The sequence below is a fragment of the Hypomesus transpacificus genome, chromosome 18 (genome assembly GCF_021917145.1).
Source record: "Hypomesus transpacificus isolate Combined female chromosome 18, fHypTra1, whole genome shotgun sequence".
Classification (NCBI taxonomy): Eukaryota; Metazoa; Chordata; class Actinopteri; order Osmeriformes; family Osmeridae; genus Hypomesus; species Hypomesus transpacificus.
In genome coordinates, this window is record NC_061077.1 from 12,048,887 (window position 1) to 12,070,744 (window position 21,858).

Sequence of the window (21,858 nt, forward strand, 5' to 3'; positions counted from 1 at the left end):
AAGGATGGATACAGATGGCAGCCAGAGCAAAAGGAGGTCTTGCATGACGGGAAGAGGGCTCTGCTCCGAGCGGGGGAGCGAACCCACCCCAGTAGGAGGGTGTGTTGAGAAGCCGGTGCTGCAGTCAGGGCATCAATTTTGTATAGGAAGTGGCTTGTTGGAAACGACGCGCTAACGTCAGTGTGGAGCACTTAGGCCGAGCGTGCCTCCTCTCTCTCTCTCTCTCTCTCTCTCTCTCTCTCTCTCTCTCTCTCTCTCTCGCTCTCTCTCTCTCTCTCTCTCTCTCTCTCTCTCTCTCTCTCTGTCTCTCTCTCTCGTTCTCTCTCGTTCTCTCTCCCCTCTTGCCTGTCTGTGAGCGCTGTGGCAGGCTGAGGGAGGGCTCTCTCCATGTGATGGGGGGGGGAGGAGAGAGCTGCCAGTTGTGGAAGCATGTCCGACTCGAGCGCTACAGGACTCATCGCTAACAAGGTACCGTTGTGTTTGCGTGGCCGGTCTCTCTCCGTGATTTCTCCCTCTCTCTATGACTGTGTGTCTGTCTCTCCATCGATTTATCTGTCTGTCTTTGCTACCCCTTCCGCTTTGAGCCACCATCTCTCCCTAACTCTTTCTCTTCCTCTCTCTCTGTCTCTCTCTTTCGCTCCTCGGCTCTCTCTCTCTCCCTGTCCTATCTGTTGACACCTCGCCCCTCCAGTGCCTTCTCTCTCTCTCTCGCTCTCTCTCTCTCCTCCACCTCTCTCTCTCTTTCTCTCTTCTACCTGGCTGTTTCCTCCTGTACCCTGTACTCTCTCACTGCCTCAGCAGAAGTCTATTCTTGTTCACTCACTCTGTCAGCATCACCCCCCCCCCCCCCCCCCCCTCACCTCCCTCCACCACCCCACCACCACCACCCATCCTCCCGTCCTCGGACACAGGACATTATGTCTCTCTGTCTCTGTGGACCTCAGCAGGCTTCTCAGCGGCTTGTTGGAGGTACATTTGTTGATTACCACCAGCACAAGGCGTCTTTAGTTTAAACCTTCATCCATCTCGTCTTCTTTCCTCTTTCTTTGAATGTCATGCCTGTAACCATACAAAGACACACTAATGTCAGGACTCAGTTCTGTGCTTCTCAAACCAAAAGGTTTTGGACTGATGGAAATGGGAAGGCAGAACATTGAATAGTGTTGAATTCAGGTACATTTGTGTGGTATTAAAGCTAGGGAGCTTACTCAGTCGCTGCAAAATAGTTGACGTTTTGCATTTTGTGACATCCAGAATATGCATTTCAAGCTAATGCTGTCAATGATCTCTCTCCGATCGCAATGCTGAGCATGTGAGTAAACAAAATGAGGGTGTATTTGTTGCAGCTGAAATTAAATTAGGCCACCAGTTCCCAGTGTTATTGGTGAAAACTGTTTTTATTATCTAAGACTGTTCAGCAAGAGAGATCCACCAGCTGCAACATGTGTCTACTGCCCTCTACTGGTGAGACATTCACCTTGGTGAAGCAGTGTGACACAAAAGGATTTGCTGCTCATCTTGTTTTCCCCATGAAAAAACAAAGGTGCCCCTCTTTCTTTTATAAAAAGGTCACAGCGGGGATGTTCACTAATGTACCAGCAAAATGTTTGTCCTCACCCGGGCTAAAGGGTCACAGTGTAGGGTCACTTCCTGGATGCTAGAGGGTCTAAGTGTGAGGTCATTTCCTGGATGTGTTTTGTGGTCAGAGGTTGGAGTACTTCTGGTTATCTTTAAGTTCTACAATGAGTTACGGTCAATTTCTCTGTGGTTGTTGTCTTCTTCCCGTTGTCTTTCTATTTCCTTATTCGCTCCGAGCTCTTGAACACTCATCCCTTCACATGATCTTGCAGCCACATCTCCCAGATGGTGTAGTCAGGCTATTGTAAGTATTTCTGCCACACTTGAATCGATCTCCGGCAGAATCCTTTTTGTCTCTCTCACAGTCACAGCATCACACTGCCAACGTGTCTGATCCCAGATGCCTGTTTTGTCTTTTCACTTCAACCACTCCAGAAGGCGAAGCCTTCTCAAATGTGAATACTCACCCACATACACTGACAAGTGAGGGCTAAGTTTCAGTGCAGAGAGAGTGATAAGCTTTCTACAAGAGGATCTGGGCTTCAGTCATTGTCCCCCCCTCCGCCCCCCCCCCCTCCCTCCACCCACGCACCAAGTAGCAGAATCTGACTGTGAAGCAGGCAGGGAAGATATCAGGTAACACAAAGACAGAGCTCTTCTGGTTGGAACAAGACATGCTGGTCACAGCTGTGTCTTTGTGGCAGTTGAGCTGTTAGGAGTCAGTGGAACATGGATAGGTGACAGCAAGACGTTGTTCATCTCATCACCACACACGGACACACTATTAGAAGAAGAAAACCCTGTGCCACAGTTTCTTATGTGACATTATGAGACAGGTGTTCAGGCAATAAGACTTCAAAGGGGATGAAAGGCAACACGTATTAATACGGATTCTCTGCCTGAATGTGGAATATTGTTATTAGTCTAGGATTCTCACCGTCAAGTTTGTGTTTCTCAAATCTATGCTATGTCTGTGTTGTGTGTGCAATCATCCCTGCTCCTGTAGCTTAGCCAGTCTACCTATTTAGCATCGGCTAAAAACGCGCCATCTTTCACTGGACCCCTATGTTAGGATTTTCAACACAGTCATCGACATTATATTTCCATGGTCGACAGTGAGAGGACCAGCGTCTAGCTAATTATGCTTTGTCTCTTCCTGTGGTGTTATCATCAGATGCTAGCTCCCCTCTGGCGCTCTTTGATATTTAAATGATACACACACACACACACGTACACACACATACACACACACATGCACACGCACAAACGGTGCAGTCAGGCAGCTCAACAGGAATCATGGCGCAAAGAAAATGTAACATTTATGGGATTAAGGGAAGGGGGGTGGATACGGGAGCCAGGTGAAAAAAGGGAAAGGGAGGAAGAGAGGAGAGGGAGAGGAGAGGGGAGGGCTGCTGTTGTTATTGAGCTATATTTGGCAGCCCTGTGTGGGTGTATCCGTCTGGTGTGCGAGGTGTCCTTCCTTCCCAGGAAGCCCTGCCTGCACCCAGCAGGGACGGAGAGAGACGACCAGGGGGACTGGTGAGTGCGTGAAGGGCTTCAGGGCACATCGACAGCGTCTGTGGGTATGTGTGTGGACACGTGTGTGGGACTGACACTGTCCGGCGAGTGCGAGAAGGTGAGGGGAAGAGTAACGCGCTACTCTTGCTCATCAATTCTCGTCACGCTGAACTGTAGCTTTCGATGTCTTTGACAACAGCGTCGGGGCGGGCTGCACGCAAAGTTATTGCTGTGATTAATGACGACAGAGGCACAGAACAGGCACCGCTGACGGAGTCAGGCTCTGTGTTGCGTGTAAAGTACATTCTGAGCATCTGCTGCAAACCCCGATAGAATACCTCGCGGGCTGACCTTTGGGGGTTTCTTGGGCTCAGTACAGGAGCTGAGATGCGTTCGCCAGCTAGCTGGTACTTGGTATGTTGTTGCAGTGCTCACGCACAGGCTCCTCTGGGAGGGCTGCTTTGGAAAGCAAAAGCAAGCACCAATCCTAAGTCAGCTGCAACATGGACCCGGCCATGTAGTCAGCTCACTGGTTATTCAGCTAAATAGTAGCCGGGTCCCACACTTCTGCAGTCATTGGTGGTACCAGGAAGAGGTTGGAGGACCAAAACATGGAGGGGATTTGCAATCTATGGGAGTTTTGTGGACTTGACGTGTGCTAGCATTTTTCCCAAGAAGACGGCGATGTTCTTTTGTGGTGGGCCTAGTCTATCTTCAGTTTCTCTGTGGGTGCAGGCTGTGCTGATGTCTTCTCTTTCCTCGCCTTTTCTCTCTCCCGTTGCACCATTACCCCCAACCCCGTCGCCATATCCCCCTCCCTTCTTTCTCCACCTCTCCTCTCCTCTGTCCAGGGTTCAGCCGATTCCTACACGAGTAGACCTTCGGATACCGACCTGTCCCTGGAGGAAGACCAGGAGGCGTCTCGGCGTGAAGCCGAGCGCCAGGCTCAGCTGCAGCTGGAGAGGGCCAAGGTCAGCTGGCACATTGTCAGAGTCAGCCCCGTGTCCTCCAAGCCTGGAGTCTCCAACCTCGGTCCTCAGAGCCCACTGTCCTGTATGTCTTAGACGTTTCCCTGCTCCTTTTTCAAATGCATGGGTCCTGATCAAGCTCTGTAGAAGCCTGATCAAGTACGGAGGTGTGCTGGAAAGGGGGAGCATTTAAAACATACAGGACAGTGGGTCCTGAGGACCAGCTGAACGTAACCTTTCAGTACTTGTCCTTTTAAACTTTGTTTAAGATAGCGTTGGAGTAGTATTTACCTATGTGTCTTTAAATATGAGTAAAAAATCACACCCTGTAATCAGCACTGACCAAAAAGCTGGAAACGTCGAACATTTGAATTGAATCCAAAATTCGTATCGATGTTTTTGGTTAACAATTTGATAAAATTTGCCGGTGTTTCTGCGCAGTCCAAACCGGTAGCTTTTGCAGTGAAGACCAACGTGAGTTACTGTGGGGCGCTCGATGAGGACTGTCCCGTCCAAGGTGCTGCCATCAACTTTGAAACCAAAGACTTTCTACACATAAAGGAGGTGAGCTACGTTAGACCCCTCTTCCAAGCTTCTTCAAAGCTCTTTTCCATAAGTTAGGTACGAAAGCCCTTGGAGCACTGATTCACTATTTGGCCGTGTGTTATGAGCTGCAGCGAGCGCATTGGTTCTCTCTCCCGTGTAGAAATTCAGCAATGACTGGTGGATTGGACGGCTGGTGAAGGAGGGAGCCGACATAACCTTCATCCCCAGCCCTGTGAAACTGGAGGCCATGAGAATCAAGCAGGAGCAGAAACAGGCACAGAGGTCAGAGTTCACTCTCACACCCTCGCCCTCCATTTCTAATGGAGGGTCCCTCACTTCTTGACCCTCCCTTTCCACAACCATCCCCCACCCCCACCTCCCTCCCACCCTCCTAATGGTAAAGGTGTGTCAATATACTATTAGCAACTCTCATCTCTTTGTTGTTGTTGTCATGTCATGGTGTCCCGCAGGAAGGCTGGGAACGCCTCGTCCGGCGGCTGGAGATCCACACCACCACCTTCAGGTGAATAGCAGGGGGTGTGGCCAAGAGCCGTCTGTCCTGTGTCTAGCTCTAGGGGCGGCCAATCCCTGATCCTGACGACCAATAGGATTCAGTCTTTGGTACTTGTCTGGGATGCTATGAGTCAGGTGATAAGGGGAGCTAATGTTGGACTGGATCGGTTATCAGTTACTCAGGACTTGATCCTGAATGGTCACCTCAGGCCTTCTTCTACACCATGGTGGTGAGGAGTAACTACTACCAACAGAATGTACCTCCAGTCTACATGCCCCACCACAAGAATGACCCCATCTACGGTGTCAGACAGCATGCTCACACTGAAAGGAAAGCGTCTCAATATGATGATCATTGACCGAGTAAATCTTTGGAAACCCATCCTTTACCACTTCATTAGCCTTAGCCGCCATCTCTCGCTAAAACATATCTTCTCTTGTTTTTGAAAGCCAAACAGAAGCAGAAGCAGGTAAGTGTGTGTTTGCAGTTTCTCAGGTCTGCATGTGGACCAAAGACAGGCATGGACACAGAGAGAATAACTAGCATTCTCTCCTCAAACACAAGCCTCAGAAGCACACAGAGTTATCGTCTCATTGCATCACTCTGGTGGAAGGCTAGCCTCCCAGACCTGGCGCGGGGTGCACTTGATGTGTGTGTGTGCGTGGGGCGCGGTCGGGGTGTGTTCTTGCCAGCGTGTGTGTGCTGCTGCTCTGGCGGTGCGTCCGTGTGACGGTCACCATGTTGTTCTTTGCGTCTTTGCAGACGGAGCACTTGCCGCCGTATGATGTGGTGCCTTCCATGCGGCCCGTGGTGCTGGTGGGCCCCTCCCTGAAAGGCTATGAGGTGAGAGGGGCCGGTCGATAGGGTGACATCCCCCCCCAACACACACACGCTAACCAATCATTACACCATTAGAACACATGCAAAAAAATCCCAAACCTTGCCAGATCATATTACACATACACACAGATTAGGAATCAGATGTCTTTGCTCTGATGGAAGATGGAATTTTGAACTCTATTTTTGTATACTTTCCCGGTACAATATCCCATAGAATAATAATAGAATATGTTATAAAAGATGGACTGAAATTAGCATTAGCATTAGCTTGATAAACCAACCTGCAGACTGACTGATAATGAAATGAAATCTCTCTGTATCTTTCTCTGTTCACCATGTCCTCTCTTCTCTACCTCCCCCTCCTCCTCTGTGAGCGACGAGGCTGTGTGTCATGCCGCTTGTTTTGTGTGTGTGAAATATTTATGCATCGCTCTGCTGATGTGCTTTGGGGATGCTCCAGTGGTGTACGTCAGCTCTTTCCCTCCCTTCGATCTCCTTTGCTTATTCCCTCATTTCTCTCTCTCTCTCTCTCTCGTTTCCTTTTATTTTTGAGAATTTTGCATTATCATTTTTATAATTCTTTTACATTTTCCTTCTTTTTTGTTCAATGTTTTTTTTACTGTCCTTTCACAATTCACTCTTTCTTCCGCTCCCTGTCCCTCCATCTTTCTCTCTCTCTCTCTCTCTCTCTCTCTCTCTCTCTCTCTCTCTCTCTCTTTCTCTCTCTCTCTCAGAGAGTGGGACAGCAGCTGCACTGCTGGTTTTATCATTATTATTATTTCACAACACATCCATTTTTCAGGCCTGCTTGAAAATAGAATGCCTCTCACACATGCACACACACACACACACACACTCAAGGTTTCTCTTTCTACGTCATCCTCTGCAGTGCTCATCTCTATTTAAGACACGCTGCCATTTCCAGTTATATTAACTCATGCCCTCTGTGGAGAATAACTCACCCTACCTAGATAGTGTAAATATACACTGTATATACACTAAATATATGCCCAGAATACTGTAAAGAACAGGCCACAGATGGCACTTTAGAACCTCAAGATAGGAAGGAGCATAGCTTTTTTCTGTTTTACGTAGCAACAATAGTGTGATTTTTGACAGGCTTGCGAGGGAGGGACCAAGAGTGAAGAGAAAAGGAACGAGCGGAGAGAGGGAGACTTGTGAAGTCTGTCTAACATGGTTTCCATCTCCCATCCTAGGTGACAGACATGATGCAGAAAGCCCTGTTTGACTTCCTCAAGCACAGGTTCGATGGGAGGTGAGTACGGGAGATGCCAGTCACGGCCACTTCGCAGGGCCCTGAGCATGCTTTGACTGTGACACCACGCGTGCACCTGGCGGCGTTCTGACTGAGTGGTAATGAGTGGTAAACTGGTGAATGCCCTCTCTGTAGGATCTCCATCACGAGGGTCACGGCCGACCTGTCCCTGGCCAAACGGTCGCTGCTGAACAAGAAAGCCATCATGGAGAGGTCCAACACGCGCTCCAGCCTGGGTGAGCTGCATGAGCTTCTTCATAGAGAACGTTTAGGAAACCATCCTGTCAGTGCAGTCGTCCGAGATGAAATAGGTACTAAGGTTCTTCTAAATGATTAATCTCCCTGTCTCTCTCTCTCCTCTCTCTTTCTCTCTCTCTCGCTCGCTCGCTCTCTCTCTCTCTCTCTCTCTCTCTCTCTCTCTCTCTCTCTCTCCCCTCATTCCTAGCTGAGGTTCAGAGTGAGATAGAGAGGATCTTTGAGTTGGCTAAGACCCTCCAGCTGGTAGTGCTGGACGCAGACACTATCAACCACCCTGCCCAGCTCCTCAAGACCTCCCTGGCCCCCATCATCGTCTACGTGAAGGTGTCCTCGCCAAAAGTGCGTGTGCAGACACACACACACTCACACACACACACTCACACACACTCACACACATACAGAGGATGCTGATGTCTTTCCTCCTCATCTTGTCTAAATGGCACTTTGTCTCTCTCTCACTTTCTCACTCTCTCTCTCTCACATACACACACACACAGGTTCTTCACAGGCTCGTCAAATCTCGAGGGAAGTCTCAAAGCAAGCACTTGAACGTCCAGATGATGGCTGGAGACAAACTGGCCCAGTGTCCCCCAGTATGTACCATCCCTACAGTGGGAGAAACACTGACCATTTAAGGGCATTGATGTCAGGACCCATTGCTTCATATCGAGGACATGAATGTTGAACAATCTGCTCCTTGTTTTAAGGTCACTCCGTGTGTTGCTCTTTGGTGACTGGTTATCGTCACCATTTGTATGTATTTAGTTATTTTCATGCGATGTAACTTGTGCAATTTTTGGTCATTTGTTGTGACCGTGTGCCTGCTCTGCTCTCCGCCAGGAGATGTTTGATGTCATTCTAGATGAGAACCAGCTTGAGGATGCCTGTGAACACCTGGCTGAATATCTAGATATATACTGGCGCGCCACTCACCTGCCCTGCTCCGCCCCCCTCAACCCCTTATTGGACCAAAGCGTGGTCACCCCACCCTCTGCAAACTCCAGTCAGCAGGTGAGTGCTAATTCAGAGTGGTCCACAGCTGCGTAGGGATCAGGAGCGCCCACTCATCTGAGCTTTGTTTCTACACTGACAGTTCTCTGAGACTCAGGAACTCATCGAGTGATCCCTGCTGCCACACACCTGGGTGAGTTCGCTCTCAAGTTGGTTTGCTCCTTTTTCTTTTCTTTCCCAAGTGGTGCACACTTGCTTTTACACAAAACATATAAAATAATGGTTCTAAAAATATCCACTGACTGGACTCAAATTGTCAAGTATAGGCCTACTGGGTTTGAATTTTGCTGTAATTATTGGAAATAGCAAGGTGAATGTGACCACGCTATTGAATCCCTTTCAAAAGTGATCAGTCTCTGTGTGTTTATCCAATGTTATCCAATGTATTGAACCATAAGGTTCTGTGAGCAAAATTGTAAATTGACAAACAGTGAGAGGCAGCAGTGCATTATGGGTAGCTAATTCTGTAAACACTGCACCTGGATTGGGATTGCTCGTGGACTACCGCCAAATGACTACCTATAGGTAGCAGAGGAGAAGTCTGGCTTTGAAACACCCACAAGGCATTGTGAATGGAAAGTCTCTCTTGACAATCTGACCCTAATCCCCGTCCTCCCCCTTCCTCTCACCACTTTCATTGGTGTTACCTTATAACATGTCCCCCCTCCCTTCTCCCTGCAGGATCAGCGCCCTTGCTATTGACCGGGGGTCAGTGCACAGGGGACCATGGGTCAACAGGGGTCACCAGAGGTCACTAGGCCCTCATCTCAGTGGGCCTTGCCACCATCTCCACACAGGCCACGCCCTGTCTGTTCCCCAGGAAGCCGAGGAGCGAAGGGGGGGGAGAGAGGGAGAGAATACCCACAGCCTGGGAGAGAGAAAGAGGGGGGTGGGGGGAACAGTATGCGGTTGAGTTGGACGGCTGAAAAGAACAAAGATCCACCATCACCAGTAAAGAAATCCCAGGGCGTCTTACCCTGCCAGAGGTCCCTCTGCTCCCCCTCCACACCACGTCTCAGGGCTGCTTCCTGCTGCAGCGCGCCTACTGGTTAGAACTCAGCCAGCGTAGCGACCACCAGCCTGCCCCCTCTTACCACCCTCATCCCCTACCTCCTCTGTCAGCACCAAGACCCCCCCCCCCCCTCCCCTAACTCTGACCAATACTGTTGCACCATTCCATGTGTGTCCGTTAAGGGCTGGCCCCCCCTGACCACAGATGGACTGTTCCAGCACTACGGTGAGACCCGCCCCACCCTGCCAGGAACCCAGCGTTTCACAAGGCTCTGACTGTAGCGCGGCAGCCTTTGCCAACCAAACAACAACAACAACAAAACAAAATCAGAATACCAATGTGTAGCTTCCTGCCCATCATTTCCTGATCCCCAAATTGAAAGCGGAAAGAAAATCACACACGACCTGAAGTATTGGTACAAAGTCTTCCTTCACCGCAATTCTCTGTGAGATCAAATCCTACAAGCAACCAAATGTTTGCTGAATGGTCCACTGGGGGGTAGCAGAGTGGTCAGCACTATTTATATGGGTGTCCAGACCCCAGAGGAACACCATCGTCTTCTCTTCTACTACAGCTTGTTCTTTTTATTGCTTGCTCAATGTTTTGGGGAGTTTGTTTTTGTCCCTAAACATTTTTGTTAGGTATTTTTGCACAGTTATCTACCAAGCTCGATTTGATCCATCTTCTGAAGACTCAAACATGCATGAAAGCACAAACTTGCTTTGTTAGTTATTGTAATCATGTCCTTGAATGTATCAGCAAGCACTCCAAATGCCACAGACAGGATGGCAGTGTAGTGACAGCACAACCCTTAACAGCACAAAGTTGAAATGCAGCAAACGGAGTGGCTAGAAACACAGGAAGTGTCTGTTTAGGTTCCTGGTTTTTCACTGGAGATACAGTTAACTTGCACATCTGGCACATGCAATTAAAAAACTCCAAATGTTGACCCAAGCAATTATCTTCCTTACAGATGCTTTAATAATCGTTTGTTAGCCCTGATTATCTGACAATGTGAGAGAGACTCGGTGGTGTATGAACTGAATAGACAGGGTAGAAAAGCATGCTCCACACACACACACACTCACTAACACACACACACACACACACTCCAAAAACAAAATCCACATAATCGAGAATGTATTTGTTGCATGCCTTACATTACTAAACAGCCTCCTGTCTCTGGTCATGAATACATTCCATGATATAACTGTCAAGCCCTTACTTCCACTATTATTCTGTCTATAAAGGTCCAACAAAGTCAGGTGACCATACACCAACAGACACACACATACACAAACACATACACGCATAATCCAACTCACACAAGCACAAATAGACACACACAAACTGTGTGTTTAAACTGACAATCTGAAAGACAGCTACATAGGTTTATTTTTGCATCACTAGTTTAATGACTGAAACAGCGCTCTTGGAATAAGTGATTCAATATACTGCACTCTCTTTAAAAATGAGCTTCTTGCGGACACAGTTCTTGTTGGTGGGGAGAGTGATATCTAGTGGTCATATATGTGCATTACATGCACCTGTTTTATCATGCATACAAGAAATGGAACTGATAGAAGTAGGAGTACAATAATATAGGTAAATAGACCATATGACCTTCCATCTTCAATGTAGATCAGCCTTATATGTTGGTCATTTGTAGACAGTGTTATGCAAACATTAGAAAAATGGACTTCCAATTGCTGGAAATTATTCAGCCTGTTTTAAATATTCCTGATATGTCAAAGACCACTGCTTGACAGTGAGTGAGCCCCCCTCCCCTGCCACACACACACACACACACACACTAGTGACTGTGTCAGCAATGTAAATCATTCTCTGGTGTAATTCTACACTGTGTGAAACTATACAAGAATTCAACCATCACGTCACAGTTAATCATTCAAAGTATGTGTGCATGACATCTTTTCTCTGCCATTAGAAAGGCTTTTCACACCATATTTCAGTTCATATTCGAAAAGTTTTTTTTTAATTTAATTTGTATATTGTGTAATAATCCCATGTATTATTATGATTCTTTGTATATACTGTATATGTAATGCTCTGCTCTTCCTTAGTAGTATCAAGCTGCATAAAATCGACAAACACTGACAGAAGGTCTGAAAGACGTTCTACCAGATAAGAAGTGTTGAAGCCTCAGACCGCATGTGTTCCCTTACAAATGTGTATTTTCTCTCTCTCTTCTTAATATGCAGCACATATGAGTTGGGACTATTTCCCTTACTGCTTACATGGACAATCCTTAGCGGTTCAGAGTGCCTGTGCAAGGCTTAAGAAGTCTGTGTAACAGTACCACAGGATGTGACACATCTAAGCTGCAACTCGTCCATCCAGTCAACAGCAGCCCCTTCGTGCAGAACACTCTTTCTCGCAGGTCATTCCTACAACTAAAAATACAAGAAAATAGAGGATCAAATCTTTCGAAAATTCCAAAGCACTCTTTTATTTCAAACACCTATCGTTTGGTTTTGATTTGTCTTTTTCTCTGACATAACCTAAATTCTGTATGCAATACAAAGTTGAGCATTGGCTAACGGTAGCTGAGACTATCAACAACCCACTTCTGTCAAGGACTGGGTCAAATTGCACTACTATGATTTCTATGTTTGCTTTACAATGCAATAAATGCACTTAATCTAATGCTGTGCCCACCTCCAATGCAGAACAGGGTGTTCAGTATGATTACGATGTCCACATGTCCCATGGCTCTAGAATAGTGTACAAACAGCCAACCCTTCTGTACCAAAAGCGTGTGGCCAGAATCTGTCTGTTCCCTGTAGCACACAATGGAAAATAAAAAGGTGAATCAATAAACAAAGCATTTTAGCTGTGTTTACATCTGTCTGCTTTTGTTTCGCCTGAAAAGGTTTGTTGTGTCTCAGTACAGGGCGAGCCTTGTATTTAGACCCACTAAATGACCCACACCTTGTGTACCGAACACTGTGTCCTCTATGTTCAGCTGTGAGAGAATGTGCTTGAAGGATGATTCTGTGCTATTGCAGCATGCCCCCACCAGAGGGCGGAGTTGACACAGTTAGGACTTGGCTGAGGATTTCGTCACAGATCGTTTATACTGTATTACACTGTGAGAAGGGTAGAGATCTTTTCATGGATCCTCCTTCTATTCCTATCTATTGTTCTCTCGTATTTCTGTCTATCCCTTTTTTGTCTCCTTCCTCCTTTTGGGATGAACTCAAGCTTACATTTACATTTACATTTAGTCATTTGGCAGACGCTCTTATCCAGAGCGACTTACAGTAAGTACAGGGACATTCCCCCCCCGAGGCAAGTAGGGTGAAGTGCCTTGCCCAAGGACACAACATCATGTGGCGCGGCGGGGAATCGATCCGGAAACCTTCTGATTACTAGCCCGACTCCCTCACCGCTCAGCCATCTGACTCCCCAAACTAACCTTGAGATCAAAACACCACTAACGGACGAACTGCTGATTGGTCTGAAGCAGTTGCACTGGTGACAAGGAATGGAGCCAATCACAAACAGACACCTGAATGTAGCAATGAGAGTGAGGGGAGAAACAGAAGGGGAAGACAGAACACTCCGCGAACGCAGACAGAAATGTTAATATATGTCACCACGTGGCTGTAACAAAGTATGAACCAAAAAGATTTCGTATTCAGATCCCAAATAAATAGATAAACACAGAACCCTGAAAGAGATCATCATTTTAGTTAGCATCTCTATCTAATTCCCATAACGTTATCCGTCATGCTCATCAGCCCTAAAATAACACTGCCAACCACTCTCCACAGCTGGGCCGCAGTGCTGGCTGGTGGGTCCCAGAGCCACGACCCACCATCCCTGGCTCTGGGACCCACCAGGCTGGTCTGGGCCAGCTGGCTTCCCCTGGCCTCTTTCCTGACCTCCCTGTCCAGAACTGACACAGAGGGCAGGGATGGACACTGACCTCATCAGTATACACACCTCCATAGAGGACGGAAATCCCATTGAGTTTAATACAAAGAATACAATGCCCCAAGATGCATACGTTTTTGCAATGGAAATACTTTTGACTGAGCTGTTTAGCCACTACTCCTTCAATAGTGACACTTTGGGCAGCAGAAAAGAGACTGGAGGTACAAGATGTACTGTACTGAAGGTTCAAGATGTACTAGAACTGTACAAGAGGGAGCAACTGAGTGACTGAAACAATGCTCTTGCTTTTTTTGTCTGTTGTCGATAATTATTCCAAATGAACATCACTGTTTCCATATGCTGCTCTCGCTCACACAGTTTCTGCTCCATTTCCTGACAGTGGCTGATTTCTACTTTGTCTATGTGTCCATTTCCTCATGATGATGGACCATCTGTCATGTAGTTGAGGATAGAACTCAGGCTTTCTCTGACAGCCAACATCACTCGTTCGCTTTATGGCTCTTGCTCTCTCTCTCTCTCTCTCTCTCTCTCTCTTCTCTCTCTCTCTCTCTCTCTCTCTCTCTCTCTCTCTCTCTCTCTTTCTCTCTCTCTCTCTCTCTCTCTCTCTCTGAAAAACACACATGCATTTAATGCGACAAAACATGTCATAAATAGATTCAGATGACCTAACATAGGTTCTGTGCACAAACTGAAAATAGATGCAGTGTGAACACACACACAGACAAACACACACACACAGGCATTAGGCATCACAGATACTGTACGTGCACAACACCATCTGGTTCTGCCTTCATTCTGCTTCTGAAATGATCAGATGTACAGTATGCAAGCTTTTGCTTTATGCTAGATCCTGACAGCTGTGACCCCTATTCTGTAGTAAGACATGATGGCACAACTTTTGATTTATTTTACGGTTGCAATGAAACACAGTGCTACTAGTGTTTTGGCATTACACAAAGGCTCCCTTTGTACAGATGCTAATTTCAGTTTACAAATATTGCAGTAACATTCTGGGGTGAGGCAGGGTTGACACGTGTTACTGCACCTTCTCGACAATGTCTCACACACACACACACACACACATATACACATTACATACACACACACACCATATTGGAAGGTGTCACTTTAGTGCTTATGATTATTTACCACCACCTGTCCTTCTACCCTGCAGTCTGCATCAGGACGAGCCTCTCACGTCCTGTTCAATATCTAATTTACCCAAGGTGAGAGGAAGTTCAGCCTGCATCCTGTCCATATGATCTCTACTGTAATCTTGCCTATTGATTTCATATTTTTAGGGGTCATTGTACTGTATCACAGCACACCTCATATTAGGAAACAATCTTAACCTTAGATGAATCATATGAACAAGCATTTACTTTATAATAGCATATTAGAATTTTGTGAAGCTCTTTTTTTTTTACTAATCCTTCAAAATGTAATGTGTGTCCATTGGAATGTTGCTGTGCACTAGGTGACGTGCAGACTAGCCTCAAATGGATAAGAGCGTCTGATAAATGACTAAATGTAAATGTAAATGACTATAGCAGTTAATGTGAATAAATAAAGCAGTTTCCAATAAAGTTCAATAATAAAATTGGTTAGTAGAAGACTGGTATGTGATCCACATATTCGTAGCAGGGACATGACTATTTGATGCTAGTTTGCTACCTCTGACCTTGATTACTTGCAGCCCTTTAGTCAACTATTTTATTATTCTCTCTTATTCTGTTCTCCTATTGTGATTCTATATAGTCCCACATGTAGGAGCAGAGTCTGGGCCCCAGGTAAATTATCTTAGAGACACCTTGAAATGGACACTGAAGAGTCTTTAGTATCAACAGACCAGTTGGGAGACGCTGAGGGGACAAAGACTTCAGGTACGGAAGATTACTTTTGTAAATTGTAGATGTACTCTCTACAATACTATAATTGTCTAGGTACTCTACAATACAGTACTGACTTTTAAAAAGGAGACTACTATGACATGTAGAGATCATCTTCATTGAACATTATCCAGGAGTGTATTAGTGTAGCTGTTCTTAAACCAGGGAATTGAATCATAAACACATCCCCAAAGTGTGCTGTGCCATGATTCAGGAGGACACTATCAGACAGAATTAGTAGAAGAGGACACAGCAAGAAATACGCAATATTTCACTAGGCAAAGATTATTGATATTTCTTGTAGGTGTTTGCCATTCCGTGGGGGCGCTTAAGCACGAGCGAGCACCCCCCCCCCTACGACACACACACGCATACACACGCACAGACATGCACACACACACACACACACCCTCCAAGCGCCGCCTCTGCTTTGTCAATATGGGGTGTTGTTTGTAGGAAAGAAAATCTATTTGATTCATTTTCAATTCGGTAAAAAGAAAGTCAATTATTTGAAAGGGTCTTGAAATGATGAAACTTTGGATATCCACATATACGATATATAGAGTTATGGATGTGCTGACGCTATACAAACTCATACTGTATGTATATATACAAACCCATACTGTATGTATATTCCCACATGTGATTCTCTCCCAGTAGGGGTGTGTCCTTCCTTCATATTTGCTGGTAGAACAAAGTGGGATTGATGGAAGATGAATTGGGTTGTGAGCTGTTGACAAATGTCAGTATGAAGGATGAATTCCACTGCCTGGCCAATAACCCACTGTGGGCAATGACTCAGCAGGAGTAAGAGAATTAGCTGGGAGGTAGATAGGCAGTAGATAATCCAACTAATTTACTTAGCCTTTTCATTTCCCATTGTGTTGTCTTGGGAGGGGTGATTTCCATACAGTGCTAACCTTGGAGGTGTGAAAGGCAGCACGTCTGATTGGAAGTGTCCCCTGACCTGATCCTCCAGCCAGACGGTGGACTTGGAGGTGTCCCCTCCCCTGACCTGATCCTCCAGGCAGACGGTGGACTTGGAGGTGTCCCCTCCCCTGACCTGATCCTCCAGGCAGACGGTGGACTTGGAGGTGTCCCCTCCCCTGACCTGATCCTCCAGCCAGACGGTGGACACCCACAGAGGGCTCCAGACTCCTGGGGGATCAAACCACTACCAGGGATCATAGTCATGTGCAATACCCCTGGATGACAACATTACACTGACTGAGGAAAGGTGCTATTCCTCATCCTAGTCTTTGGCAGGCCCTTGCAAAAATAGGTTTGTTGAGGGATACCCAATTCATTTTAGCCATGTTGTTATTTGTTCTCACTTTTGGTGTAATTAGATCTGACCCGTAAAGTTAATCATGCTTGTGTGCTAATGCAGTAGATCACGAGCGCAAATAGCACACCAGGGAAAAGTGATCAGATTACGATCAAATAAGGCAGGCTTTCCCTAATACTGTAGATAGGTCCTATCCAGAATTAAATGAGAGATTTTTAAATTCAATTCACGTGTGAAAATCCGTTGGCTAATAAATTTGAATGATAAAAGAAAATGTTTCTCTATTAATGGTCTTGACTTCACCCAGTAGTTCAGTTGAACGAACATCCATACAGCGGTGGTGAGGTCAATCAGTTCCTCGTCCCTGGCATTATTGATTTTGAGGAGTTAAGTCAATCTAATGATTTAATTTGTTGCAAGCCAATAAGCAACAAGCTGAAAGGGGTCGACTAGTAGAAAGACCTACTCGGTCAACTGGAAAACTGACATAGGATAGGCTACTAAGGTATAATGATAATTGCATGTAAACAGAGTGCAAGTTACTGAGACAATATCAGCACACACGTTTGGCAAAAAACATTTATTTCGCTCAAAAGTCTTATCTATGGAAACTGGGATTTTTTTCAATGGAAACCAGATGAACAAAGTAGCACAACAAACCAAGTCGTGTGTTTAATAACGCATTATTGTGTATTTGCACAGGTAAACGTCAACCGTGTGTCACTTCTCTGGATGTAATCGAAAAGAGAATAGGCCCTTTTCAGACCAGTGAAAAATGCGAGTTAGTGAAGGAAACCTCGCGCGCCTATTGGCTACTGAGGCCGTGTATAAATCGCCGCAGTGGTAAATTCAATCATATCAACTGCGGACATCCTTCGTGGCTTACAAGACGGAGCGGCACACCGAACCTAGGAAATTTACTTGTGTTTCTCAACGTTTTTACGCTTTCCTTTAAGCCTTTCTTTTTGCCTTTTGGTACTACAATGAAGGAAAGAAGAAATACACAACCGTCGGTGGTTAGATGTAAATTGGTTCTTGTAGGAGATGTTCAATGCGGAAAAACGGCAATGTTGCAAGTCCTGGCAAAAGACTGTTATCCAGAGGTATGTGTACTGATCCTCAAGTATCTGTAATATTATACGAATTTACTTGTTAATGAGAATAACAGATTTTTAGCAAAGTTAGAAATGGGCTTATTCTATCCAGCTATCTCCGCCTTAGACTGGCTGCATGATGCGCATTTCCTAGAATTTCGTTTTTATTGGAATCTCTATTGTAATTGTTAACGTCTTGTCACTGAATATACACTATGTTCTGGTAGCCTTATAGCGTTTATGAAGAATTGATCAAATATGTATATATTTTCACCTTCATTTGGATTCTTTAAAAGGCAATCTAATGATCACGTTTCACTCAATCGTTGAATTATTTTATGTAGCCTACATTATATCTTGCTGTAATTAGTAAGATATCATAAATTCCATTACACCGGCGGGGCAATGTTGACGGAGTGTGATTGACACCTCACTACTAATGACACAATGTTGCTAATTGCTCCTCAGACCTACGTGCCGACGGTGTTTGAGAACTACACAGCCTGTCTGGAGCTTGAGGAGCACCGCGTGGAGCTCAGCCTGTGGGACACGTCAGGTAAGTGATGAGGTTTTCCTCTGGCTATGGCCCCCCTGCACCACTGGAGCCTCACGTTCACTTTGATGTCAGAAGAGCAACATGGGGGCCACTGTGACATATTGTGTCTGGAAGCTATGGGTTCCTCTGTCTTTGATGTTGTGTTTGAATCTAAGTATGGATTCTGTTGTGTCCGAATGCGTTGACATTACTGGGTTCATGATCGTCTGAGACATTCCAGTAGTCTACTTGGGTTTCATAAAGACCCTGTTGAAGTCCTAGATTAAATCTAAAATGGCTTGTGATTGGTTGAGGCCTTTTTACATCAAATTTACTACCATACGCACCATTTCTGCATAATCTAGACGATAAGCAGTTTTGGGTCCCCATCATTACAGCTTTTACGGTGATATTACATTAATTAAAAGCATAGAATAGGCCTGTAGGATGGTTTTGTTTTGCAGAGCCATTTTCAGATGTAAGCTGCATGATGTGGCAAGTGGGGCTGAAAAGAGTTGGAAGCTTTTCACTCAGTAAAACACTCCTTTTATGATGAGCACCGTGGTAGAAACAACTTTGGAGCACGTACGTTTTCGTTCTTGTTGACGTGTGTGGAGGACTTGTGTGTAATTGTGGGATGCGTGCGTATGCTCCATAGACTATACCTCTCACCATCGTCTGTGCATGTTATTCTAACCCAGAGTGCAGGTGGTCACAGTGTCAGGACAAATATCTCCCTAAGGCTGTCTTAAGGGTAGCTTACTGACCTGGATACATGGAAGCTGGATCTGCCCTTGTGGCGTACAGAAGCACCTGGTCCAACGCCGTCACGCCCCTCCACTGTGGATGTGTGTCAGACCCACGAGGTCAGGCTGGCCCCATGTGCACTCGTGTGGCTCCGCCTGCATGCTGCGAAGCCCCTTATGCAACAGATCCACTCGTGTGTGCGGTGGGGTAGGGCTGTCTCTACGGCCGTCCTCGATTCACTTCAATCAGGAGCTGAATGGTGACACGAATGTATGATACACAGACTGGTTATAGCTGTAAATCCGGTCTTTGGAAATCCCTGACCCCTGTCCTTTGATCTGATTGGTCTGGCACGGTAAGGTGCCTGTTGACAGGCACAGGAAGCTAGCAGAAGGGGGGGAAAGTTGGTGGGGGTTAATCTGGTGCAGAGCATAGAATCAGTGGGGTGTGTTTGGGATCTGCGGTTGTCTCTACATGTTGTTAGGGTCTGCCACTCCACACCCAGAGAAGTGTGGGCCAGGCTGTCTTCTCTCCCTCCCTCCCTCCCTCCCTCCCTCCCTCCCTCCCTCCCTCCCTCCCTCCCTCCCTCCCTCTCTCTCTCTTGCTCTTTATATGTCAATGTTTTGTCTGCCTGTTTCTTGCCTCCTCCTCCCCCCCGCCCTCTTCCCGATCATTCCCACCACGTTTGTCTCTTTCACTCTTTCTTTCCTGCTTTATTTACCCCCCCCCCCCCCCCATGTAGTATGTTTTCAGTCCTTCACCCCAACCTCTGTCATAGTGTATGGACTGTAGTGACCATATGGAAACTATCACATATATTAGTATCTGAAACATGTATTGTTTGAATAAATGAGTTGAATACTCACTTGAAAGTGACCCACCTAACACACAGCAGCCTCCACAGACAGACAGACAGACAGACAGACAGACAGACAGACAGACAGACAGACAGACAGACAGACAGACAGACAGACACTCCCCCCCCCCTCCCCCCCACACTGTAATCTGCTCTAATTGCATGAGCCGGGGCCGGGGCCCCCATGATGCGCCATTGAACAGTCTTCCTCGTTACAGTCTCCTCCCCACTGATTGGACTGACCTCATCATCAGGTTTTGTACCAGCTCTCACTGAGACCCAACTAGGATTTACAGCCCCCAAAATCAATCCAGTGGTCTTAATCAGGTCAGCCAATCGGATGGACGTCGGGGTTTGGTTGGCAGGGCCCCCCACCCCTGGGTTAGGAAAAAAAGCCCTCTCCTTCATCCTGCACTTAACACCATCCCAGGACTGTAGCTCATGTACAGTGAATTATTAACCTTGTTAGAGTGTAATTTATACCCCTTTAAAACAGACTTGCTGATACAAGCTTTGTTTCCGGACACAATGATTAGTTGTGTAATATGTTAATGAAATGGATCCGATATGAGTCGCCGCAATATGCAAAATGGCTGATGAAGCAATATATCAGGGTTGTAAAACGTATAGGCGTAGTTAAGACATGAAATTATGCTCCCATTTCACGAAGGCGGTTATTGTCTTTGAGGGTAACCGTTTTTAGTTCTTTCCCAGACATGGTGGGAAAATATTTTACAAATGATCCACATGAATCACTTTCACTGTGTGGAGAAGTACAGAACAAAAAAGATAAACAAATGAATGTTGTTGTTGTTTGTTGTGCTGTCTAGGGGCATCCTATCCATCATGCATACATACCAGACCAGCCCCCATCAGGGTAGGCAGTGTGTGGAACTGGTCTTATCTGAACAAACAACATTACCAAACGTTCTCAGCTGATCCTGTTACCCCCCTTAGCCACCTTTGACCTGACTAGCACCTTGGACACGTTTAGAAAAGACAAGCAGAACACTAAGTCATTAAGAGCTATCTGAGATGTACTGTATGAGGCAATTTGTTGATCAGTGCGAGAGACTGTCTCTAATGATGTGCCTCCTGAGTGAAGTGAGGGGCAGTTCAGATATGGTTGTCAGGAACAAAGCCCTTCTCTTGTCTGTCTCCCACCTGAGGGTGGAGAGCTTTCCGTGTCTGATGGAATGTTTGGATGCCCTATCCGCTTCATAGTTGGCAATGGCACACAATCCATGAAGGTATCTTTCCCCAAGTGTGTGTTCTGTGTTGTGTGTGTGTGTGTCTGTGTGAGTCGTCTCGTGAGTCTATCATAAATCACGACCTCGAAACTGTCATCCTTTAGAAATTCCCTATGCATATCGAAGGATGCATCGTTGATGATGCATATTTCATCAATTGCCCCCTCACCTCAAGAGAGCATTAAAAACCCTCCCCCACCTGATTGCAGCAATAACACAAGGCCTGTCCCCTCGTCACTCCTGAACCTCCACCCACGCCACCACCACCACTCCTGACACACACACACACACACACAGTCATCGCTGGCCCATTTTCCACTTCCACCACCACTCTCAATCCTTCCTCCAGGCATTGTATCATTGAGATTGGGATGGAGGAGAAAAGGGCGCTCTGGGAAAACTCCTGAAAAGTGGAGCCATTGGAATTAGGTGTTACGTTTTCTCTTCTCTACCCCCCCCCCCCCCCCCCCCCACATACACACACACACGCAAAATTCCTTGTTTCATGCCTCAGAAAACTCTCCATGCGTTGTTGCCAGGCAGAAGGAGGGAGCAGTCTGGTGAAGAGAGAGAACATGTCGATGAAGTGCAGTCGAGAGCAAGGGACTGGTCTGGTTATCCGTGTTTCGGTCTGTAGGGCACAGCGGCTTGGAACTGTAATAGTGTAGTAGGCTCGTAGTGTAAAAGTGTAATGGTGTGTCTATGCACCATACAGTGGCTACTGGCTAGAAATTGTAATCGTAGTGTAAAAGTGGTA

The 21,858-nt window shown here is 46.3% G+C and overlaps 1 protein-coding gene across 1 annotated transcript; it reads left to right on the top strand.

The window, feature by feature from the left end:
• Positions 1–429: 429 nt before the first annotated feature.
• Positions 430–9,643, top strand: LOC124480260 (voltage-dependent L-type calcium channel subunit beta-4-like). The gene is made up of 15 exons (XM_047039384.1): positions 430–468; positions 3,067–3,117; positions 3,948–4,067; positions 4,506–4,628; positions 4,771–4,892; positions 5,081–5,133; positions 5,574–5,593; positions 5,887–5,967; positions 7,182–7,240; positions 7,376–7,476; positions 7,686–7,837; positions 7,996–8,091; positions 8,339–8,509; positions 8,592–8,642; positions 9,191–9,643. Exons 1-14 carry the CDS (start codon positions 430–432, stop codon positions 8,619–8,621), a joined length of 1,218 nt encoding a protein of 405 aa, XP_046895340.1. The 3' UTR covers positions 8,622–8,642; positions 9,191–9,643.
• The last annotated feature ends 12,215 nt before the right edge of the window (positions 9,644–21,858 follow it).

Bases quoted from the DNA above. Each gene is read 5' to 3' on its own strand.
- LOC124480260 (XM_047039384.1), top strand. From the start codon at position 430: ATGTCCGACTCGAGCGCTACAGGACTCATCGCTAACAAG. The intron at 7,241-7,375 runs GTGAGTACGGGA...CCCTCTCTGTAG, and splicing joins AAGCACAGGTTCGATGGGAG to GATCTCCATCACGAGGGTCA. The intron at 8,510-8,591 runs GTGAGTGCTAAT...CTACACTGACAG, and splicing joins CTGCAAACTCCAGTCAGCAG to TTCTCTGAGACTCAGGAACT.